Source organism: Meriones unguiculatus, chromosome 12 (genome assembly GCF_030254825.1).
Source record: "Meriones unguiculatus strain TT.TT164.6M chromosome 12, Bangor_MerUng_6.1, whole genome shotgun sequence".
Lineage (NCBI taxonomy): Eukaryota > Metazoa > Chordata > Mammalia > Rodentia > Muridae > Meriones > Meriones unguiculatus.
This window is the reverse complement of record NC_083360.1, coordinates 83,058,327-83,084,050: the sequence shown is the minus strand read 5'-3', so window position 1 is coordinate 83,084,050 and position 25,724 is coordinate 83,058,327. Positions and strand designations below refer to the sequence as shown.

Sequence of the window (25,724 nt, the reverse complement as noted above, 5' to 3'; positions counted from 1 at the left end):
TTCTGCTGTATCACGTTGTCAGAAGAAATCACTCTAAAACAGGCTTGAAAATCAACATTAGAGCTTTGGTGTGGTAGAACATCACAAATGGTTCTCTACTCCCGGGGCTCTTGGCTTGGTTTCCCTGCTTGATGGTTAAGGGCTGGCTATGACCGTTTAAATGGAACTTGGGTTGTCTGAAGGGCTTTTCCTTGACTAGGAGCCATTCCACCCCATGGGCCACCGTATGTTCTCTGCTCACCAGGGAAGCTGGGCATCTTACATGGAAGCCCAAGGCTCCCAAGAGCTTAAAAGCAGATGCAGTTGTGTCTTAATGTACTCTAGCTGATTTTTTTTTAAATCTATCATATTCCATTTGTTGAAATGGGTCACAATGTAATCCCAGACGCTGTCTGTAAGAGAGAAACACTGGGGTGAACTCAGACATGTGTGGCTAACTGGGAGCCATCTTTGAAGATCAGGTACCAACCCAGGACATTACACTGTTATGCGGGGAAGTTTTTTTTTATCTCTTTTACACGCGAGCCAAGGGGCTAGAGAGGTGCCCCATGGGGAAAAGGCTTGCTGCACAAACATAAAGGCCTGAATTTCAAAAATCAATGTACACCAACTGCTATGATTTGAATACAAAAATTTCCCCCAAAGGCTATTGGTACTCCCTAGGGAGGATCAGGGGACCCTGGCCTAGGTTTCCAGATGTTGCTCCCTACTACGTAGCATCCTCTAGACCATCTGTAGGCAGTAGGAGGTGGGTTGACCTGAGAACCCCATGGCTCAGCTTCCCTGAGGCAGCCATCCGAGTTGCTGTGGAACTTTGTGCTGATTGGTAATCATCCATATTTTAGTTAGTAGCCCCTTCCTATGCTCCCTGCACAGACTCACTGGCCACACCAAGTTGGACTTTGGTCAGCTGCTGAAATCACACTTTGACCTGTTTCGGCTGCCTACCTGGGGTTGAGATTTGTGTCTCTTTAAAGAAAAGTTAACGTAACAGTTACGTTCTGGCGAAGAATACATGCACATTTTATCTACCTTCAGACTTTGAGCGTGAGTTTAAAATGAATATATTAATTTGGCGTAGAAAGCTTCAAGACAGCATAGCATTCAGACTGTGGCATGTTTTCATTTAGAAGGGTGTGTGTGTGTGTGTGTGTGTGTGTGTGTGTCATGGTTCATGAGTGGAAGTCAGAGGATAACTTGATAACTTCAGGAAGTTGGTTCTCTCCTTTGGCCACATGTGCCCTGGCAATCTAAATCAGGCTGTTAGGCATAGAAGCTAGAATCTTTACCTACTGAGCCATCTTGCTACCCCCCTGGCATGCTTAGTACTGGTTGCTGTTAGCCAGGCTTATAGTAAAACTCAGTAGCAAGAATTAGAGTAAAAGATTTGAAAAAACATGCAGTTTGTCCCCCAAATCAACATGTTTAAGCTTGAGTTAAAAAGGGGGTGGGGCAAGTTGTAAAAGAGATTAATTCCCTTAAAAACAAATCAAGTGCACTATAAAAGCAGGAAAGATAGAATTGTTGGAAATTAAAGACATCGGCTGAACTCCACCCATCACAGGATCTAATGGCAGAAAGGTTTTAAGTAGAACACTTTGCATCTGTCGGCCACAAGTACTTGAATAAAAAACACACCTGGAGTGGTATAGCATGGCTGTCCTCTTGAGAGGCTCCACCTGCAGATGGAAACATGCTGAGACTCACAGCCAAACTTCAGGCAGAGGGAGGAGAGCCTTGTGGTAGAATTGGGGAAAGGATACAAGGACCTAGATGGGGCAAGAACTCCACAGGAAGACCAACAGAGTTAACTAACCAGGGCTCAGGGGAACTTATGGAGACTGAAGCACCAACCAAGGACCATGCATAGACTGGACCTAGGCCCCCTACACAGATGTAGCCAACGGGCTGTCTCTGGCATGGACTCTGTTGCTTGCTTTTTGATTTCTTCCCCTTGGCTGGGCTGCCTTGCCTGGCCTCAGTGGAAGAGGATGAGCTCAATCTTGTGTGACTTGATGTACTGGGGTGGGTTGATGGAGGGGGTCCCCTTTTTTGATGAGTAGGGGAGATGAGATAGGGGAAAGGAGGAGGGAGGGTGGGACCGGGAGGAGAAAAGGGAGGAGGCTACAATTGGGATGTAAAGTGAATAAACAAAACAACACTCAGGAACAGTTTCAGAGAACTGTTTTGGCTTATCTTGGGTGAAAGGGGTATTAATTTATGCTCCTGGGGAGGTGGCCAGGTTCTGTGTACCATTGGCCAGGATGGGGGTGTCGTAAGGTGCTTCATTTGTATACTCAGGGGCTGTAGGGTGTGTGTGTGTGTGTGTGTGTGTGTGTGTGTGTGTGTGTGTTGGAAACACACCTTATGAGGTCAAACAAGGAGTGAAGCCTGATAACTGTCAGGGTAAAAGTCTTGATGGTGGAGGAGCTGGCTTTGCAGCTCTAGGTTGGGAAGGGGATGGTAGCGAACTCCTGCTGAGAGGGTTAGGCTATACACTCATATTAGAGCTTTCTGGGGTTGAAGCTTCCTTAGGGGTGAAGCTTCCTTGACCTTTCACCATAACCCTGGGCCATTATGGTCAGTGAGGGAAGTGTGTGCTCCTGCTTCATAATGGACTTAGGGGCTGCCGCAGTGGTATTTTTAAGGGGTGAGGATGATGCTCAGTTTGGTAGCAGTTCCTGTCATCATCCTTACAATGCTCTTTTTATATGGATGCAGAAAGCAAGAATTAAGGAGTCATGGATGCTTCTACCTAGATTTGAAAGTCAAGGGAAGCCAGGCAAGTGTGGCAGGGCCAGAGTCCCTGAGAGCATGATGCTGTGAGGGTGAAACTTAGTCTGAAAACCCGGGGATATGAGAGATGCCAGGACCATGGAAGGTCTACTGAGGAAAGCCACGGACAGTGAGTGGGGCGAGCAGAAAAAGAGGCCATGTGGCGGCAAACAGTAAGTCCCTGGGGCCAGGGATCTACAATGCTTGACAGACCGCATGCCTCAGATGGTGGATGTAGAGTTACAGCATTGAGATTTTCCCTGGTGGGTTTTGGAGCCATCGCTCTTTTCTATGGCCTTATTCCTTTTTGGGAGAGTTTGCCTTGTGTCTTAGAGGAAACTTTCAACTTAAGCTCTTGAACAATTTTGGAACTATTATGACTTCAAAGCCCCCTGGGGAATTGAATAAATCCATTTTACATTATGATACTGTCACCACCATTTAGGGCCAGAGGTGAAAAGTTATGGCTTCAATATGAACTGTACCTCACAGGCTCTTAATTTGAATGCTTGGTCCTTAGTTGGTGGTGTTGTTTGGGAAAGCTGTTTTCTGTAGTTGGTAGGAACCAGTCCAGGGAAATAGGTCACTTAGGTGAATGCCTTGGAGGCTGTGCTTGGTCTCCAGTTCTTTCTTTACTCTGTTCCAGTTGGTCATGAAGACCAACAGCATCCTTCTCCACACATTTCCTCTGTTGTGGTGTTCTGCCTACACGTGGTGTGAACCGTGCGCTGAACCTATGAAGCCATGATTCAAAATAAAGCCTTCTCCCCTTAGACTGAACCAATCAAAAGTGCTGCTCCCTCCCTCAAAGGGAGCCTGAAAACACTTTCGTTTAGCCACTGCTGACCACACACACGCACACCCCTTCTTATATATGCTCACAGAAATTGGCAAACCTCCTGACTACAGTGACAAGTATACCACTGCACTCCAGTCCACAGGAGAAGTCATTCCTGGGCTTTGGATTCAAGACTTAAGGATTTTGTGAATCAGTGGTGAAAAGGTTTTGGTCTTTTCTTCAGATGGAGGTACACCCTCATGCATGGAGGCAATGTAATACAAAGGTAGAACATGAATGAAAGGAGAGGGGATACTCAAGTGGTCAGAATATCTTACAAGCAAACTCAAGCCAGGAGAAGCTGGCCCTGCCTATGCAGAGGAGCTATTCCGTATCTAAAGATACCAAAACTTGATGTCAGAGCCTTAGCCAGCCATTTCCAGTTATGTAAGTTTCTGCTTAACTTTGAAAATCAAGCACATAGAATCAGGCTAGCGTAACACACGTAGAGGGCAGGCTCTGCAGGCTGGTGTTTCTCGGTGAAGTCTGCCTCTTCCAGGTGCCAGCTGTGTGGCCTTGTGTCGTGCTTTTCTCTTGGGGATTGTCAAGGTGTTTAGCAGAGAATCATCCACGGCAGGATTCAAGTTCTAACTACTGAGTTCATTGTTGACAGTGTTCCTGTTGTTAATTTAATCCTGTCAAAGCTACACAGCTGCCAGACTTTGGCTCACGTAGACTCCTGCATCTACCCATGGTGAGAAGACTTTGGTGACAGACATGGGCAAACTGGAATAGCGGCCTCCTTTCCAGAAGGAGACTTTGCTATCCACCTGGGTGCAATCAGTGTCTTTGAATTTGGCTATCTGTGTCTGAGGCATCCTCACCCACACTGACCGATCAATCATCATCATTCCTTTTGACTCTCTGATGTGCAAACAGACACCTTCAGGAGTCTTACATGAATGGTAGCATTCTTTCCATTCTGATTCCAAACTGCTACTTTGTAAGTCTCTGTTTATCTTACATGAATGAATCAACTAATTTTGGACCCAAGCCGAACAGCATCATCAGTGTGGCTGATGGTTCTTTCCCAGGCTTGCTCATTCCCCAACCTCCCTACATGCATCAGAGATCTTCTGGTCTCCTCCTGGGCTGGCATGGGTGGTGATTACCTGCCCACACTCAGCAGCTTTGCTGCAGGGCGCATGAGTGGGCTGCTGCACACACTGACCGTGCTTTTTTTATTTTTCTTTTCTTGAAATAGAAGTGAGCCATATCCGCTCTACAGGAAGCTTGAGAGAATGAAATGAATGGACATATATAAAATGCTCAGAACAGTAGCTGGCATATGCTGAGCACACTGCGTAAGTATTACCCATCTATTTATCAGCTTCATCTGGGCATTCGCTCCGGTCCTGTCCGGCATTTGACTATCACCTCCAAGGACCTCCTACAAATGTAGAAGACAGGCTTAGTTGGCTCTTCCTTATGCTGAGCTCTGTTAGAAGCCTGGAACCTCGCTCCAGATTTGGTATTCTTCCATGAGGCAAAATTTGGTGGGAGGAAGAATCCTGGGACTCACATGTGAGACTAGGTTTAAGCCTATTCCTGTCACTTCAAGAATGCATGTCTTTTCTGAATTGTGGGTTCCTACCTCCATTATAAAACAGCAATCCTTATAGGATTCCCCAGGCATCTCAGAGCTAGGCGGATTTGCTTGGGCAATACCAGCTGAAGGGCTCCGTGCTGAGCCAGAGCCACCTGGATTCTTTCGTAGACTGGAAAGAAGGTGACGATCAGAGTCCACCTGCTTGACATGGGGCAAAGATGCATCAGAGCCTGGGAGCCACACTGGCTTGTGTTAATCTGCTTACAGAAGGAAGCCTGGGGCTGCTGTAGCTGGAGGTCTCATACTCTGGGCCCTTGAGTGTAGGAGGACAGCCAGGGAGTACACTCTAACTGATGCTGCCCTGGCTTCCATGCAGGCTTTTGATAGTGGGCTTCTTCCCAAACCTTACACTCTTAGTCAAGTCCTCCCTGGCCAGCTCCAGGGTCTGTTCATTTTCTGCATTCCTTTTAGGGCCCTTGCTGCTGGTACCCAACATCCTTGAGTCCCACTATTTGGCTGTGTTTGGAAAGAGCTATGCAGTTAATTCTGTCCTCTACTTCTGGCCTGATCACAGTCTCTGGTTTGGGCTTGGGATTTTCACTTTTTTTTTTTTTTTTTTTTAAAGACAGTGCACTACTATGTAAATTAGACTGGTCTCAGATTCACTATGTAGTCTAGGCTGGCCTTGAACTTGAGATCCTTCTGACTCGCCTCCAGAGAACTGGGATTACAGGTGTGCACGACGGCCAGTGGTGAATGGCGCTTTTGAGAAGCAATGCTGAGGAGTGGCACGCTGTGGACATTTGAGGCGCAGCAGCCGGAGCTGCACAAAGTTCTGTCACTTACCAATGTGTGACTCTAGAAAAGGTGCTATGCTTCTCAGCTCCTCAGACCATTCTCTGTAAAGGGAGGAGAGCCGTATGGGGTAGTAAGGGTGGGGCCTTGCTTGGCACTGGGCAGATTTTCCACAGTTTTATCCTGTGATGAAAAGTTCACATAGATGGAGAACCATGAAGCTGTCAGAGTTGATCAAAAGGCTATATTCTCTCTCAGGGTATCAGTCAAATCTGAAATGATTGCCTTAAAGTCCCGCTTGGAATACTCAGCACATTCCACCTTACTCTGCGGTCTCCAAGACTCCTTTTCCAGGAGTCTCCCATCTCACAGGTAAATAGCTAGCTTTCTCTAAATGCCAAATAATTCTCAGCGACGGCGATAATGACCATCATAGCATAAGGACACTAATAGCAGGTTTTAACAAGGCCCCATAGTGACCACAAATAGGTGTCATCACACGCTACCCGTGGTGCCACGGGATGCTCATTTTGTCCCCATGCAGCTCTGACCCAATTGCAGAAGCGGACGAAGCAGATGCAGAACTTTGGGGGAAGGCAGAGCGCCTGTTCTCAGGGCTCCCTCATTCCGCTGAGGTCCTCGGAACATGATAAGTCTCTGTTGGCCAGGAGGTGAGGGAGTCAGCAGCCAAGCCCCGGCCCCCATCTCCTCACCAGGCTTCTTGTCAATACCTGTTGACATTTTCCTGAGTAATTGTTCTAGGCACCTCGGTATTTTTCTTCATATCACGAGATAGATTAAGGGGGCTCTATTGATTTTGTGGTTTCATGTGTGAAAGATCTAATCTTAATCCTCCACTGTTCATTTTCCTTAACCTTTTAATAACATGATAGGGAAGCAACCTGTCACAATGGAAATGGTTTCTGAGGCATGTTGCCATAAGTACATGCCACAGCTGGTGTTATTTTATGGGGGCAGCCATCTTTTTGGAATAATAATAATGATGACGATAATATTCGTAGGATGCACTGCCGTTTACAAGGCACTCTCCCATAGCAACTTATTCAGTCCTGACAGCAGTCCAGATGGGCTAGAGTTACTTTCTTCCTTTTGATTTATTTATTCCCGGAGTCCTTCCACAACGTGAATTATTATCATTATCTGCCACGTCACAGATGAGGGGTCTGCACTGCCCGAGGTCACACAGCTCCCAGAGACAAGGTAAGGAAGGAGTCAGGGTGGTCAGTCCCCAGGTTTGGCCAAGGGTCCCTGTGTCACCTTGGGCAAGAGACACAGACTGTCTGGGGTGCATTTCTTCATCCGTGCAACGGGAAGGCCTCATGTTCTGTTGCTGCAATTTTTGTCAGGATTAAGCATGTTGTGTGAAAGTCATTTCTGCAGTTCCTAGTTCCCAGGAGAGGAGAGGTTCAAGTCAGGCATGGCATTAAAATAGTAACTTTACTAATTATTTGATAAAGGCAAGATGAGGACTTTATGCCAAACCTCAGCTTTCCATTCTCTTCACTGGAAACAAATTAGAAGCCCTCTTTTCCCCAGTGACACTCAGCTAGGGGCTCCGCAGTGGACATCTCACTTGATGCTGGTGAGGAAGTCCAAGGGTCAGGTGAGGATGTAATGTTTGGGAGAGTTCCCCTCTTCGGCAGGGTCTCAGCTGCTGTCCTGAAGCGCACACAGCCCTAAAAGCATTCTCTTGAACGCTCGCCTTGCGTTCACAAAGGGTGAGGCATACAGTTGTTCTCATTTTCGCTTAGAGAAGTCAGGGGTGTGGAAGGTACAGGATCATGAACCCGAGCCAGATAAACAGAGGGACTGGGCCTGCCTAATTCCCATCGTTGCCACCCTGTAGCTCTGAGGCTTTAAGAGAGACACTTCTTATCCTTTTTTAAAGGGCATGGATTTACTTGTAGTTTGTGTTCCCCAATGGAGACTTAACCCACAATGGGCTGTAACTGAGCCATGAGTAAAAGGCACAAGTGCCTTCCTATTGAAGAGACAGCCACATCGCAAAATTAGTGGATGACGGCTGAATCTATTAAAACCCAACATTGTCTCAATTACCAGCTCAATACATGAGGGTGGAGATGGAGGAGGAGGTAGTGAGACAGAGAAGCTCAGTCTCTTGATGAGGGTAATGTTTACATTTCCTCTGGGACTCAGTCTATAGCTTCAGCTCTCCAGACTGGAAGTCTATTGTCTGGCAGCTTTCTTCTGTTCTTGAAGGTTGAGTATCAGCACTCACTGGCCTTTCCCTCTAGGTGTCTCCCTCCCTTGCCATAAGCCAATGTACCACATTCCATTTTAAATTAAATTCTGGCTTTCATCTCCATTTATAAATCCCACATTCCCTAACCTGTGAGGCCCAGCACGCATCTTTCTCTGTCTGGATGGACTTTCTGCTCCAGGTCCCATTTTCCTTTTTCACACCCAAGTGCTCAAATGTCTCCTTCCTTTGAGACACATCCCATCACCGTGTCTTTGGGCCCCACTGGACTCTTTGGGATAGTGTTGATGGCGTTCCATTATAGCGTGATTCTGAGCTCCTGTCTCTAGTGTCCCTCTGTGTATGCATTCCTCCATAATGAGGCCTTGTCCTCATTCATCTGGATACAATCAGCCCTTTTATTGGTGTCCTTTTAGTATGACACAGCCTTGCCTAAAAGAAGGTTAACAATCCTGTTGACACCAATTTCACATTCACCAATGCATTAATTCCCAGGCTCAGAATATTTTATAAGACTGTAAGGGCATAGCATTCATCCCTCCAGTCACTTCACTTTGTTCTGAAACTGAAGCTCACAGAGGAGGTATTTTCTGAGGAGGCTGCCCAGGTATGTAAAAGCAGAGATGCAAACTGCCTTTAGACTCTCCTTTAGCCCAGGCTTCCTCCCAGCCTTACCTGCTCAGTCTACTGCATGGTAGGTCCAGCTCACCTCCTTCATTCTAGGCACAGTGTTTCACACAGTGATAGGCCATCTTTCTGCACCAAAGCTTCTTAGTCAAGTCATCCACACTATTGATCCTCCCACAAGGATCACTGTCCACCATTGGACTGGGCACCTTGTAAGAGAGCGTTGTGGAGATGCTGGTGTTCTTTCAGGACTTCTGCTCTGTCTTCTGGTACCCTGGTGCTGAATCCTTGGCTCTGCATTCTTGATAACTGCTTTTGTTTACCTTCTGCCTTTGCTTTGTGCTGGGGTGGAGCTTTACCTGACTTTCTTGGCATTTTGTACCCAGGTTTCTTCAGAGACCTGAGGCTCTTCTCAAGCTCTATATCTTGACAAAGGCACCCAAGTCCACTGCTACTGTTCTTCTCCTTGCTCTGGCAAATCTAACACACAGAGAGATGAACATTATCTTGCACAATTAGAAACCCATCCTTGGGCCAACTTTCTTTATATCTCTGATATTTTTGTTGATATTTTTGTTGGAGAATCTGGTAAATATTTTTTTTCCTGAAATGATGGTTTCATGTGCAGCAAAATTACAGTACCATTTGCAAGACCACATCCTTGTTTGTCCCAAGGCACCTTCAGAACACATGGTTTTCAAGCCATTATTATTTTTTTTAAAGATGCCCATTTTGTGTTTGATAAGAACCTCTTCCACATGATCCATAAAACCAATGTGGTCACAGAGATTTTTGTGGCATGATTAGCGGTGAATCCCACCCATAAATATAATAAGTCAGATCAGCTCCCTCCATTCTCTGGTTGGGTAGATCTGGAACGAGCCAAGGAACACAGTGGGCACATAAGAACCCTCACTGAAAACATTGATGGTCCCTTGTTTTCTCCTGGAAGTATGGGATGTTAAAGAGTGATGGCTTTGAAATCTGTGAGTCAGAATTCAACTGTTGGTTTTGACATGTATCTAGACATGGTGCTGATTTCCCTTGAGCTTTGATTTCTGCCTTCTTAAAATTGGGGTTAAAATATACATATTTCCTGTGAGAAATGCAAAACAAGAATGTAGGTATGCTAACTCCAGACTTCAAGTACACACACACACACACACACACACACACACACACACACACAGAATTAGGGAAGGAGGGACCTTGTGGGAAGAGGGTAATTTGAATGGTAGAGATGACTTATGAGCTAACTAAGAAACAGATTCTTGCATTAGCCATTTGGAGATGAGGGGAATGTCAGGACCTGGTCAAGGGCCCAATAACCATAGCTAAAGAGAAGAGTCAGGTGAGTTTGGTAGGTCTTAGCAAGCAGACAAGAGGACTTAAGAGGCATGAGTGAGGACCCTCTGAAGCAGTAACCCAGCACTTAGGACAGGGAGAGTCTTCCATTTTGCTGCAGAAACCCTGCTTGAGTACCCAGGTAGACCAGCTTGATGCCATGGAGAACAATGGTCTCCATGGACATCACACACTGGAATTAAAATTTGATTGCTAGGGATGGGCAGTCACAGGCAGATCTGAAAGAAAGACCCAGGCTGTTTGGAGACCCATTCTGAGTCAGGATAACTCAGCATCTCCAAATCTACCTGATGGTCAGGTAAGGTTGTTAGAACTGACTTTGGATGTTAGAACCAGCTCAGTTCTAACCAGAGTGCTGCTGGCAACGAACACAGGCAGAGGGAGAAGAGACCTGAAAAACTTTCCTGCCCCAGCCAGTTCCCCATTTGGACAAGAAGATATTCTGTTGAGTCTCCTAGGATGTCTGGGGGAATCAGAAGCTGCTCATATCTTAGGACTGAAGCTTCAGGAGCTCTGCCACTTGTCGTTTTAATGCCTTGTAGTCTGGTTTGAATGCCTGGGTAGACATGCCAGACTCCCCAGACTCAGTTCTCCAGGAAACATGGAGAAACAGAAAACCTTAGAAAATCAGAGCAAATCAGCAGAGATGTTGAGAATCATTTACCAGGCATCGTTCAAGATGAACTTCAAAGGACAACTTAGGAAGCTAGTTTTAACAGTGACGGGGTGTGTGGGAAGAGGGGATAGAGATGCATATACATGGTCAAGGAGGAACGATCAGAAAATATGTGCAAACACTGGGGAGTAGGCTCGATAGCAGGGTCCCAATAGGTATCAGGGCCCACTTCTCCGCTTGCCACTGAGCAGGGCCATATCCATAAAAAGAAAGGGGGAGCTACTTCATCCACCCCCTCAATTCCCCACGCAAGGTCAAAGCCCAGGGAGTTAGGAATAATGACAAAGGGTGAGGCTGAGAAACCAGTCATGTGGGCTGCCCCAAACAGCCTCGGAAAGGAAAGGAAGAGAGGGTCTCCACCATTTATTCCCTAGTAAATTGTCCAGCCACTTGTCTGATTGTCTTCAGGTTGCTCAAAAGAAGGGTCAGGGAAGGATAGAGGGGGCTGAAGGGGTCAAGGACACAAGAAGACCTATAGGGTAAACTAACCCGGGCCCATGGAAGCTCACAGAGACTGAACCACCAACCAAAGAGCATGCACGGGCTGGACCTAGACACGCTACACATAGGTAGCAGATGTACAGCCTGGTCAACATGTGAGTCCCCTAACAATGGGAATAGGGGCTGTCTCCGACTTGTTGGCTGCCCCTGGATCCCTTTCCCCCAGCTGGACTGCTTTGTCAGGCTTCAGTGGGAGAGGATGTTCTTAGTCCTGCAGGGTGGGTTGGTGGCCCTTGGGGGTCTCCCTTTGTCTGAGAAGGAGGAGAGGGGGAATGAGGGAGGGGGGTGAGGGTGGGACTGGGAGGAGGGAAAAGAGGGGCCTGGGATCAGGCTGTGGAGAGATTTAACAAATAATTAAAGGGAAAAATTAAAAAGGGGTGGGACCAGTGATGGCTCCTGCCTCAGAGACAGCATTAAAAGTAGAGCAAGAGGCATCAACAAGCAGGTGGGTAGCCGGAAGGAGAATACAACTCTGGTCTGCACCATCTGTAGGTCTCAAATGTTCAGGCAGGAATGCAGAATTTACCTTTACCACGGGCAAGGCACTTCATGTATACTAGTAGCACAACTGGAAGACACCTGCACTTGACAGTGGGAAGACCTTTACGTTGTGTATACAAAAGGTGATCTCATACACACACACCAAAATGTATGGTTTAGTGAAAAAAAAAATCATGTTGCACAAAGTACATAAAAGCATTTATTTAAAAAGAAAAAACACCCAAGACAAAGCTAGGTATTTCTGTAGCAACCGTTCACAAATGTAGAGTCAGAAGAATGCAGGATGGGCTATGCGCATCAGTGGGTTTCACGGGGAGGAAACCAGGAGGTTCATGAATATTTCATACTCATTGTATAGTTTAAAAAATTTTAGTGTTTATGTTTACCAAGACAAAAGGTGCCTACTAAACAAAGATAATGCAGGTGTTCCTTTCTAACTGGGCTTCTTAAACTGTGTGCTGTAACTGAATTTGAAAATGGTGAAACATCTCCCTGTTGCCAAATTTCTCACCACTCAAATTTTTGGTGAACTCAAGCATTCACTAGATTCAAAGTGCTTCAGGCAGTGCAGTTCTGGTGTGCCTCTCTGTTGCACCATGGGACCTCACTCCAGTCTTGGTTCTGTACACACTGTGTCCACTCTTAACTGTGCATGTTGTCACAGCACTCAGCTCCAGCTGCGGTTCAGATCTGAAACCTCTGCGTTATGAACTGCACAGCCACCTGTTCAATCCTGGGACTGCTACTGTCTTCGAACTCCCTTGTAACTTACCTTTGCGGTCAAAGATTATTAACTCTAAAAATATAACTCTAACTATTATATACACCTCCTCATTTCTTTTTTCCTTTAAGAGTTTCCCTTCACTCCGTCCCATTTGGATATACGGTTTCCATGGCTCAAGCTCTGCTGTGCCATGTTGCCTGTTTACCCCCCAGTTAATATCAGCATTCTACAGGGAGACTCTGTTGGCTGTTCTCTACCAGTAATTTGCATAGACTGATGCCATTTAAACATGTTATCTCTTTTTGTACTGCCTTAAACTGTAGAATAATGTTAATAAAAGGTAGAATAGCTGATCTGACTCTGACAGCCTTGATCTCTAATGTTCTTTTTTTTTTTTTTTTTAAAGATCTCACTATGTGGCCCAGGCTTGTCTGGAACTCACAGAGGTCCACCTGCCTCTGCAACCCAAGTGCTTGGATTAAAGTTATATGTCACCAGGCACATATTTGACTTCTAATTTCAATGGGGACCCTTACGGTCCACTGGAGGGTTTTTCCATTGTAGCTATTGGTTTGAGGTAACTATTATTTTATTGTGTGTTGGCAAGTCTTATGTCAACTTGACACAAGCTAAAGTCATCTGAGAGCAGGGAACCTCAATTAAGAAAATACTTCATAAAATGAAACTGTAGGTAAGCCTTTAGATCATTTTCATAATTAGCGATTGATGGGGCAGGACCCAGCTCATTGCGTGCAGGTATACTCTGGGCTGGTCATCAAAAACAAAGCCCGTAGAACAAGGCAGCAAGCGGCATTTCTCCACAGCCTCTGCATCAGCTCCTGCCTCCAGGTTCCTCCTGTTTGTGTTCCTGCCCTGACTTCCTTCAACGATGGACAGATGGACTACAATGCAGAAATATAAGCCAAGTAGACTGTTCCTCCCTGACTTGCTTTTGACTGTTTCGTCACAGCAATAGTAGCTCTATCTGTGACAGTGTGCTAAGGGAATTTTACTATAATTCTACTTTCTAATACTTCTCCCTCTTCTACCTCACCCCCAGGATTTAACTCAAGGCCTTGCACATGATAGACAATCAGAAAAGCCCTCTACCTCTGACCAATAGCCCCACCCCTGCCCTCTTTTTGGTAAGGCTAAACAAGATCTCATGAAGTTACTTACCTCACTCTAGAACCCAGGCTGACCCTGAACACACAATCCTCCTGAGATCTAGGGGTTATAGGCATGCCACCCACCAGGCCTGACTCTCTATCTGTTCCTTGAAGAGGTTAATGAATTTATCACCCGTCTTTGACAGTCCAGCTTCTCTGGACTTATTAATTGCATTCCACGAATCAACATCATTTAGTCACGGTTTACATCTGTGTTTGATTTGAATTTAATTTAGACATTTCTGATAATCTGCTAGATGAGGAGGCTGTAATTTGTACCACTCTTTTGATGTTTTGCTGTCCTAGCTTTGAAATATGAATCGAGAAACTTTCTGTGTTATTCAATAGCACAAGCAGGGCTTCATTCCTTGGCTTCACCTTTAGCTACTCTCGGCACTCCAGGCCCACCAGCCCTGCCATCTCTGCTGATGCTCTTCTACCCACTGTCATTGATCATTTCCTGCTCAACTCCTCATCTCCAAGCATCCAGCTCAACCAGTGCCTAAATATAAGCATACATTCTCATTGCAGAAGCAATCATACAATGGTTTATTTCTCTAACTTACCAGGCTCTGAACTGCTTAAAGCTGGGACAGTCACACATGCATTTGCTTTAAGTTATTAAATCTCTTGTGCTCATCACAGGAGCTGGCATACAGCTTACACTTGATGAGTCTTTGTTAAATGAATAAATCCCTGACACATTTTGGTAGTAAAAAAAAATTTCAAAGATTTATGTCTATACTTCATTTTTCTTTGATAAAAAGAAGGGTAGGGTTCCGTATTCTGCATGCTTTCGGAGCTACTATGCTAAGATAATGGGTGTGAAAGGGGACCCGAAGTGTAAAGTGAAAGAATTAAATGCAAATGCACACCACAGCTTATACCTTTTCTTTGAGCATAACGAAAGGCGCACTGAGCATGACTGCAGTGTGGAATTATCAAACTGATTTCTCATAACTGCCCTCGAGTTTACATGTGGATTCTAGAGCGCTTAAGCGACTTGTCTGAGGTTGAGCAACTCGGTAGACCAAAGAGGCAGAATCTAAAGCAAGACTTTCTGCATTCAGACCCCACTATCTGAGCACAAGTCTCTTGGACTCACCAGTAGCAACAATGTCCTCCACATATAGGAGAAAACAGACACATGACAAGTAGAGGGTGATAGCTTGCTCAGATACACTGTTCCCAAGGTTTGGCATAATCTTGGTGTCCAATAAGAAAATAGCAAACTAGTATCTAGCTATCTCCTTGACTTGTATCCTCTGAGCACAGGTTAAACACCAAATCTCACTTTATTTGGTCTAAGCTACCTTGTGTTCTATCATGACAGGAAAACAAACAAAAAAAACCCCCCACAAAACACAGCAGTGGGACACTTGGATACCTTCTCATTCTTTCCACCAAGGTCCAAAAGGGCACAAGACAGACGAAACACCTTTCAGTCACTCACCAATTTCCTACAGGAGTGGTTCCCAACCTGTGAGTCACGACCCCTCTGGGATCCTACGTTATCACATATTTACATTATGGTTCATAACAGTAGCAAAATCGGAGTTATGAAGTAGCCATAAAATCATTTTAGGGTTGGGGGAACCACAGCATGAGGACCTGCATTAAAGGGCTGCAGCGTTAGCAAGGTTGAGAGCCACTGTCCTAGACCCTGGAGCTCACGGCCCTCAGCTCCTACTTGAGTGAGTGATGCCATTATCTGAGATGAGAAAGATGTCGGCGTTCCCACCACCCACCCCAAAGGCTAGGTACGGTGGAGCTGTTAGCAGCGTAGTGCAAAGAGAGATGGTTTGACGTTTTACTCTCGACAATATGCCTGCTTATTCTACCTCTCGCCATGCAGCCGGTTCTCCACTCACACTGGATGACAGAAGTGGCAAGAGGTTGTTCAGAAGATTAAAGATCCAAGTCACCAGAGGCTGCCATCTCACAAGACCATTTAGACATTTTCTGCTTGGCAGTCATTAATATTCTTCAGCAGAGAACGAGCAGGAAGCCTGTTCAAAAAGTCTACTCATCAGATCTCTGTACCTTGGAAGATAAAGAGTGTGTGAGGGTTTTGTTTGGGGATTAAATATTCATTGGACTGGGTTAGAGCTCTTACTGTTCCCAGGAAGAAAACTGGATTTCTACCTTTGTTTTAAAATAACTACAAGAATTATACTTAAGAATCAATTTCTGTACTAAATCAGACAGAGTAATGTATGCTGTGGTATTTCTAATACAGTAGATACAACTTGGAACTCAATACAAAGGACTGTAGGCATTTTACAGAAGGACACAGTGGCTTGACACTGTAGGAAGAGGCCTCCAAGGAGAGGACAGAGGACAGCCTGGCACTCTGGCTGGCTCTCTGTCATCAATGCAGAGCTATTCTACAACCTGAGGTTCAGTTTCAGGTCTTGTGAGATGGAAAAATGCTTATTTTCAAACTTTGCTAACGACAGGAAGAAAACAAGTGGCCTGAAGAAAGCAGGAGCAGGCAGTGGCGACCACCACTCACACTTTAGCCCAGACACCGAGAACTGGTCACTGAATGGCTGGGGGATGTTCCCACCCGTTCCCATCCCCCTTGCCCACCCTATCTTTTAGGCATCATTGCTCACATTTCCCTTGAATTCAAACATCTTTTAAAGGCTTTGAAAGCTTCGAAGGTTGATTTCAATGAAACCTGTTTTTATTCTCTGCGTTTTTCCAACTGTCACTCTCGGATAAAACAAAAAACATTCACTGTCAAAACAACAAGGGTTCGCTCTCAAGCAAAGAACGAAAGCAGGTATGTCTGCTTGATTTATTTTGGCATATGCCTCACAGTTAAATAGGGCACCTTTTAATTTGTCACTTCTTAAAGATTCACTTAGGCTGGCAAAGTAAATCCCCAGGGCTTGGTTTCAGCTCAATTTGAACTAGTTGGGCAGAAAGGTTTATCCTCCACCCTTTGCACACCCACCTCTTCTCAGGTGTTAAAGAAGCAAGTGTTCATTTAACAACTTCAGATAGGCACAATTAATGGCCTCTTGTTTTTACTTTAACCTGGAGAAGTTTAGAAATCAGAATTACTCCCGAAGCTCAACTGGAAATTGGCAGTGAGAAACAGAAGCCAGTGTTTTTTCAACAGTCCTGTGGAAAAGTTATTAAAACAGCAACTCTCCAGCTATTTTTAAAATAGAAATCAGCTTTAAGCAGAGAGGCTCAGAATTCAAACTCTCCAGGCTGTCACTTTTCAGCCATGCAGCAGTAGATTTCCCTGTGTCTCAGCATCTTTGCCTAAGGCTTTGGAAAAGGCATGCACCCAGCCTAGGCTGTTTAGAGTGGTCACGAAGGCAATAAAACATCTAGAACCCAGTAGGCCATACCAGCGGCTCAGAAGTATCCTCGGGTGTTATCACCAAAGGAAACTGCTGTAACATCTTGGAGTTCCTCCATACAGGCAGGATTCAGTGTTTCTTCCCATATGGGAGCTGTTTCTCTGTCTGCTAGAATTGAAGCCATTTCTCTCCTTTTCTCAAAATTGGTGATAACATCTGTTTAGTCCCTTCAGTGTAACAAGGCCAGATTGAAGGTTTGTGTTTATACAATCATTAACACAACCACTGTTAAACAGAAGTGGGGTATGGCATCTCAATCACCTAATTGAAATCTGGTTCATTATTGGATATGTAAACTGATTCAGTTACAAAAAGAAACACACACCCCTCCCCCACTCCCTCTCTCTCACTCACACAGACACACACAGAGACTCACCCTTACTCAACCACATTAACATGTAGATGAACTTTTGGGTTCTTCAACATAAATTTCCCCCTTTTCCCAGACTCAGCTTTCCTAAAAATGCACATGTGTAAAATATATGAAACAAACAAAATGCTTCCTTTTTTAAGATCCTTAGAGCAAATGACTTTCAGCAAGGGTGGGAAATCCCATGCAGGCATCATTAACCACAGTTTTCTGGTCCACACTGAAGTACTTTCCTACCTTTGGAAGCTCCACATTACCTGTGGCCCAGACACCACACCTGTGTCTTTCTAGCTGCTTTTCCAAACTATTTTAGTATGAATAAGTCAAAGCATCCCCCCAGAAGGCCTGACCACAGAGCAACAGTGAAGCTTGCTCTTTGCAGCTCAGAGCTGGGGAAACAGAGGTTGTTTTCTGGTGAGATGGAAACTGACACCAGAAACCAACTCCTCTTCTAATCCCTTGCCTGATGAGCTGCTGGAAACGTGTGGAATAAAACCAGGCTAAGCCGTTTGTTCTCAAACATGTTTATTTGTAACCGTTTTACATGGCGTGTTACAGAAATTAATGGAAAATTTCTAAAAAGTTTGCTGTTCTGTTGAATGCATTGTACATAAAGTTAAAAATAATGTGTCCATATATGTTAGCAAACTGTCCTCTGAGGTAAAGTAGGTCTAGAAACGTACTGCAACAGTCATTTTCTCTTTCTCATCTTTATTAAAAAAATATGTGTCAGAACGCAGAAGTTGAAAGGAACCAAACCCACGGAGTAAACATTTTCTCAAAAGAAGGTGCTCACTACATTACATGATGGGGTTTCCGTAGATGCTGGAATGAATACGAGTTATCAAAAATGTCTTGTGGTATGTCAAGATCGCAGAGCTATGGGGAATGAGACAGAGCGACAGGTGGCATTTCCCTGGTTTCAAAATTTAAAGTGACGAATTTAGTGCTAATAGAAGATGAGGAAGTAAGGGTTGTACGCATGAATCTTTCTATTGATCTCACAAGAACTGTGCAGATTCCCCATGCTCTTTGGGTATTGGTACCTCAGCTCCTGTTTGGACATGTCACTATATTCCTGGGATAGGGGTACCAACTGGTGTTTGGGAAAAAACAAAACAAAACAAAACAAAACCCCACTATTCTGCCAATGAAAATATAGATATCAGTTTAAAATCTTGACTTTATCTCCCTCATTTTAATGGGTCATCTGGGCATCTTCTTTAAGTTCAGAGCCAGTTACATTTCCGTCATGCTCAATGAGAGATGACGATAGGCTAGGCTGTCACCACCTGGTGACAGAACGGATGGCAGATGGGACGCCTGAAACAGCAATGTCAGCCAGAGTTTACTTCCTGTCACAGTAACCCTAAGGATGGGAGTTTCTACAGGATAGGGGGTGTGACACTGATGGGCAGACTCGGCCACAGGGACGGAGAGGACAGCACCACTCATAGAACCTCGGTACCATGACACCAGGGCCGCTGAAGCTGTCTCCTGCAGCAACCACCCATCTTACCAAAGCTTCAGAGAAACAGGGCTGCTTTCAGGAAAAATCGCAGCCATAATACCTTCCCATTTCTCCTTTGCACAAGAGGGTCACCTCATCACAGCATGGACAGATGATTCGGGAGGAATCCTGTACTGACAGGTAGCAGCTTCAGAGGGCAGCGGACAACCCTTCTTGTTTCTCTAGTACTTAGGACCTTCCACAGTAGGGTAGCATCTACACGTATTTTCTAATGGATACACGGTTCACTTATCTGTTTGGGAAAATTGTATTCCAGGGTAAAGTCTAAAAAGTAATCAGTTTGACATTGTATTGTGAGTTTTGTGTGGAGTTGCTTTAAAATCATCTTTAAAATCATTTAGTTCCTATTGATAAGAAGCCAAAGCCAATTTCAATCAATCATTTCAAGGTAAATTTGACTTCTCAAAATTTGAAATTTAATAAGAGTAATTACTTCCAGATCCTATTACACCTCTCTTGAGGGTTTCCTTTTATGTTAAACCACTAAATCCAACATGTAACTGCATAGGAGCATCAGGAAAACACACTTGACCTGTATAACAATTCTCTATAGGGTAAAAATATATAGATTCTTTATGAAAGTTGTGTGCTAAACATACGAACTGAACGCTAGACCTTTGCCCCATGTGTGTAAAATCAGGAAGTAAAATCCTTTTATTTTACGTACAATCAGTCCAGTGACTGATGGGAGAGTAAGTGGGAGAGGAGAGGTGAGCGATTTCCCAAATCTGAAGGCCAAACCTTCCAAACATGTCCTTTCCCTTCCATTGGCCTGAAGCACCACCTCTTCCTGTTCATGAGCTGCTGATTGGCCCAGGACTCCTGCCTGTTTCCGAACTCTAGCTTCCTACCAGTTGTCCCAGAAAAACATCTGGAACGTGAACCCCATCCGTCATGTTCATTGCACCTTACACTCCATCTGCTACCTTCTCTACAGTGTAATGGCATTATTAAAAAGCATCTTCATTGACATATTTACAAAAAAAAAATTGACAATTTTTTTCATTAGAACTCCTTAAAGCCATTTCCCTTAAATAGTTAAAGAGTTTAATGGTAAAGTTTTCCTTTTCAAGTTAGAAAAAAAAAATCCCATTTGAATTTTCTGATGTATAAAAAGAGATAGAGATGAACCATTTGACCACAGAATCAGTTTGTTATATTGAATATTTATGTTACCATTAGAAAGTTGGTTCCTAAGATTCAAAACCACATTACCAGAATTGTACCAGAATTATTTGGCAAATGACTTTTCTTTGAAAATGGCGCATGGAGAAGACACTTGTCTGCATAGTATCACAGCAGCGAAGTATCAGAAAATAAAGACATCATTTTATTGTACTCAAGAGTTCAGAGCTTCTGAGGAAACTGGATGCATTTTCCACCTTTCTTATCAATGAGATTTGATGTTCTTTACTAACCCCAGAATGAAGGTCTGTCCAAAAGCTGTCTTTCTTCACCAGGATGCAGGATAACTAAAGAGTTGTTTTGGCAACATTCTTGATCATAACGAATAACCAATCACTTATCTGTCTTGTGATCTCAAGTTAACATCATAAGAGGCTTTTCCCCTCCCCCATTTAGACTTCACCCATTTCTAAAAAAAAGTCCAAAGCAATACAAAAATTTGTACACTCATTAATTCTCACAAGTGACAAAGAGAAGACAAGGGAAACAGGATGGCAGCCCAGGCCCTGTGGCGAGGTGCCACACACACGTCGCCACAGCCAGAGGGCATGTGGACGATGACACTGTGGTCACAAAGGATCCCTTGCTTTGGCCTAAAATCAGTTAGTGCCAACCTTGTTCCAATTCTCTGATGCCTGCCACTCCAAGTCCATGGTCTCCACAATGGTCAACTGGGAGCGAAATGAAAGCACAAGAATGGTTTCAAATCCAGGGATATCTTAGACCCAGCTGAGAGGATCAACGGATTTGTTGGTTAAGCATCGGCTTGACTGGTGATTAATGTTGGATTCTGTTTTCTTAAATATATTTTTGTGGGATGTTGTTGTGTTTTAGTTTTTTGTTGTTGTTTGTTTGTTTGTTTGTGCTGCCATAGGTATCTGCCATTGGTTGCCAAAAAACACTTTGTTCCCTCTTCGGACAGTTTCACTGGGCGACTGTGAGTTTCTCTGTGGGATGAGGTGAGCTGAGAGTACAAGAGAGCCTGTTGCACTGCTGATTCCCATGCCAGTCTTGAAGCACCCACCATGAGCTCTCATTGATGCTATTTCTTAGGTCTGTTGATCTGCGCATAGAGAGGCTCTGGCTCCTGTGGACAGAAGCATATCAGTGAGGCCTACCTTGCTTGAACCAGGTGTGTGGGATGGTTCTAGGAAGGAATGCTTGGGAGTGAAAACAGAAAGGTGATGGGTGATGATGAATGACCTTACTTTTTTTTTTTCATTGTCTTATCATGGTGTTCATTATTTTGGCAACAATTTTAACTCCCCTAAGAACATATCCAGATTTTGGTGTGCGTGTGTGTTGTTGCTCTTGTTGTAGAGTGCATATGTGTGCATAAGTGTACATGTTGTGGAGATCCAGAGTCAACCTTTAGTGTCACTCTGCAGGTATGACCCACCTTGTTGTTGAGACGGTGTCTCCTTGGCCTGGAACTCATCTAGTGGACCAGACTGATGGCCAGATCACCTCAGGGATCTACCTGTCTCTGCCTCCCTAGCTATGGGGTAACAAGTGCGTGCCACCATGCTTGGGGCTTTATGTGGGTGCTGGGGGTCAAACTTATGCTGTGTGGCACAATTTCCAGACTGAGCAACTGCCTCAAGTTCCCCGAGGGGGTTCCACCCTTGCTTTTGAAGCTGATTCCCCTAGGGGTGATTAGCACGGTATACTAGAGCAAGTTCCACGTCACAGGCGAGATATTTATCCTTTCTGAGCCTCAGTTTCTCCAGCCGTGCCATGGGAATAGTATTGTTTAATCCTACAAAGTTCTTGAGAGAAGTATCGATAGTTCACAGACAGTATCTAGTATAGTACAAGAGGAAAGGGAGGAAAGGGGAAAGAGGAGGAGAGAGAGAAATCCCCCTATACGCAGAACACTTAGTTTGTGAAGCCACCTCCAGGTCTTACCTTCATTTACCTAACAGCCCTGGAAGCAGCTCTTACTCCCTCCGTCCTCATTTTGAAGACAAAAGACTGAAGTTCACGTGCAGAGAATAAGAGACTGTGGAATTGCCTGGCTCTCCATTGGGGCCTCTACATCACAGCCTCTCCCTCTCAAAGCTCAGGGATCATCTCGGAAGAGGGGGTGGGGTGCAGAAAGATCTAAGAGCCAGAGGCGGTGGGTGGGTGGCTACAATGAAGCAGTATTTCCAGGACACGACAGGCAGTTGCACGGATGGACTCACACTGGTTGTGGCGGCAGACACGAGACTTGTGCAAGCTCAAGCCAGACAAAATACCAGCATGGAGCGGGGAGGTGGGCATCAAGCCTCACCCCCTAGCCGAGGAGCTATGAGCAAGTGATGGCTGCTGAGAGAAAGAGGCAGCGTTCTTCAAGCCCTGAGAGATGGTCCAAGCTCCAATAGATGCTCCTACATCCAGGCACATACGAGCATTGCTGAGTGGACTCGGTAGGTTAAAAAAAAAAAAAAAAGTACATGAAGTTGGGAGGGGATAATGGTGAGGTAGATGGGAGAGGAAATGGACTGGAGCAAATATGGGAGGTGTGAACTTGATCAAAACACATCATTATCTGTGTGCAAAGTTCTCAAAGAGTAAAAACAAAACGCCCAAAAACTTGGGTTGAGAGAGGCTGTACAGTCTCTGGGTCACTGTGCTGCCTCTCCCGTGTGTGTGATGTAGCACACTGTTTGCTTCATGTTTTACACCGGGGATGGCCTACAAGATGATGCTGGACCCTGAATGTTCACAGGGTCACGTGAGTAACCATGCCAGAGTCAAAACCAGGGCTTCACTCCCAGGGCTTGGCACATTCTCCTCCAAGACTGGCTCGTGGCTCTGCCACGCTCTTGGGAGAAGGAGCACCTGCCTTCTAGCCGCCCTGCTCTGTCATACAGCAGAACAGTTTGTGCCGACACCTCTACGCTCCATCCATGGAAACAGATTTATCATGTAAATGCAATCTGGCCAAATGCCTGACTACAGGAAGGGCCCCACCTTCTCCCCATCCCTGCTGAGTGCCAACTGCCACTGCCCCTGACTTTCAGACATAGAAATGTGACATAGTAGGTCCTCACAAAAGAGGCAGGTGTCTGGGGCGTTAGCGTACGACCTAGAAACAATTTGCAATATCTTTGATTCTTTGATCTGTCTTCAACATACTTCAAATCGGCTTTATTCTCCTAAGGTTGAATTTGGCAGAATCTGCAGCAGCACTATTTCATTTCCTCCGATATCTGAACTGCTACCAAGAACTGCTGTTAGACTAGACAGAAACTTTGTGTGTTCTGTTTGTGTGTACACATGAGCACATGCATGTGTAGGCACATTTTCTAGGGATGAGGTGCCCTGAGTAGACAAGGATGCCACAGAAAAGTTGTTAGGGGCATCAAACAGGGAAGAAACACTCAATTGTCCACCTCAGGGTTTGCTGTGTGGAAGTCCTCACTAACCCTATTCTTACCTAATAAGTCAAGCTGCTTTGATCTCACCCTACAGTTTGCTCTATTTCAGTTTTGGAAGCTAATTTATCCAACCAAGAACGATGCCTAAAACCAGAAGACGCCAGCAGGCTCAGGCAGGGTGATTAAGGCCGTGCTGCATTAACTTTCTGCAGTGGAGATAAATCGTCACACAGTTCCTGCTTGCCGGAATCTAGCTTCAAATGCCCATCGCAACAGTGGAAACAGCCGCAGTCAGCTCTCAATTATCCCCACTAATGAAGGGGAGCAGTGGTGTGGAAAACCCCACGCAGCAGATAATCCGGAAGTCTGACCCTATGATGCATCATACATTTTGGCAATAGCTCTACCTTCCCTGTCACACAATCGTAAACTCTGAGAGCTGGAGGGGAGTTAGAAATCGTTTGACCCAGAGACTTCTAACCTGGCTCTGGCAAGTTCATGGTGGTGATCTCAAGCAGTTTCCAGTCTACCAGAAAGTCTAATTTTCTAAAGAAGTTGGAGTAAGGTAGGGATTCTGTCTTCTTGTTCTTGGAATGAGGCTTGCCTGAAAGGGGGGAGTGTTGGGGAACATTATTTGGAGCCTGGTTCATCCTTGTTATAGCTGAGTGAAATTGGGTGAGTTAAAGGGCCCAAAGATGTCGTAGCTGCATGAACCTGTGGTAAACTGTGTTGCAGATGAGCCAACCAGAGACCAGAGGTCAAGTTATCTTCTGCACTCCCGCTGGAGTGCTGTTCAGTTGCTCTGTCCGTACCTCACTGAGTCCTAGCACAGATTCCCACGGAAGGCTAGAATTTTAGCAAGTACCTCTGTTTCTTTCTTGTCTACTTTGTGAAGCAGGAATAATAATAATAACAATAATAAACAATTATCCAAATTAAGTGGTATCTGTAGTCTTTAAATGTATTCCAGAAGCAGTAGGGGGGAGGTGCCTTGCTCGCTTCCTTTGAGTGATTCTAAAAACACTGGGTATGATCTTCATCATGAGCAAGCAAACTGAAGTCCACTAGTCGATGTGGGAAGCTGCCAGGTTTAGCGCATGGAGTAGGTAACCCAGTCACCTCCACTGACCACGCCTCATCTTTTCTACTTTCTGTTCACAACTGCAGAGGAGCCATGTAGTTCTGGGGGCCCATACAACACATACAACACAGTCTCCTGACCTCTGGTCTATGTGGACAGCATATTCTCGCAGCCACCGCTCAAATGGCTGGAGGCCTTCCCTGATATCACCTCTGACCACCAGAGGTCCTTCCTGAACCTTACTGTCTTCTCACGTGGCCCCAAAGTAGGTCCCGCTTGCTCCCTGCTCAAGCAGGCTTCTCAGTGCACTACAAAACAGCAGCTGGCGCAGCTTAGCTGCGCATTTCAGAACCTAGCTCATCTCCTCTTCCGCCTCCCCCGTGTTCCTTCAGTCTCATCTCCAGCCAATTTAATCTTCTGAAGACCTCTTGGCAACAGGTCTGGCTTTCCAAATTCCAGCAGACACTGCCTTTAGCCAGACCCCGCTACTTTGTACCACTTTCGCAGTTTTCCAGCTGGGGACATCAAAGACTGTCTGTCAGTCCATGAAGGTCTGAGGAAGTGGAACTGTTCAGAAGCTTAGGTGAGGCCTTGCTTCTAACCTGTACACCCACCAAACAGGCAGATTTGAAATGAATGGACAAATACAGTATTTCTAAGGTTCTGTTGTTCAGCTCTATTTTAAAAGGGAATGAAAGGGTGGTGTGCGATTGTAAGCCTTGAAGGGGAGGCTGAGGCACAAGGAAGGTGAGGTCTAGGCCAATCTCAGCTACACCATTCAAAAACAATGTGGAAGAGTTATAATAACATCAAGAACTTGTATTTCACATTGAGACTTTTCCAAGCTACTTTCCATGCATGTGTGTGTGCATGTGGGCGCATGTCTTTACATGTATGTACGAGTCTGTGTGGAAGTCGGACATCAGTCCCGGGTGTGGTTCTTTCTGAGCCATCCATCTTATTGTTTGAGATGGGTTTCGCACTCGAAGTTGGGTTTCAGGGATTGGGCTAGTAGCCACCGTCCATCCCCGGGAACCTTCTTCTCTCCTT

At 45.2% G+C, this 25,724-nt stretch overlaps 1 protein-coding gene and 1 long non-coding RNA gene across 14 annotated transcripts in view; one reads left to right on the top strand and one right to left on the bottom strand.

The window, feature by feature from the left end:
- Positions 1–931: 931 nt before the first annotated feature.
- LOC132646842 (uncharacterized) lies at positions 932–18,027 on the top strand. Of its 2 annotated transcripts, XR_009585170.1 has the most exons (5): positions 932–1,047; positions 4,818–4,917; positions 6,216–6,329; positions 7,133–7,178; positions 15,618–18,027. It is a non-coding gene; the product is annotated as an uncharacterized LOC132646842 (long non-coding RNA). The 2 variants fall into 2 exon arrangements; XR_009585171.1 differs by lacking the exon at positions 7,133–7,178.
- Dab1 (DAB adaptor protein 1) overlaps positions 18,021–25,724 on the bottom strand; it is a 1,075,378-nt gene continuing 1,067,674 nt past the window's right edge. For all 12 annotated transcript variants that reach the window (XM_060366061.1, XM_060366058.1, XM_060366060.1 and 9 more), the window contains one exon: positions 18,021–21,315. In XM_060366061.1, the coding sequence (XP_060222044.1) occupies positions 21,271–21,315 (45 nt within the window). In that variant the 3' untranslated portion in view covers positions 18,021–21,270. The remainder of the gene's footprint in view (positions 21,316–25,724) is intronic.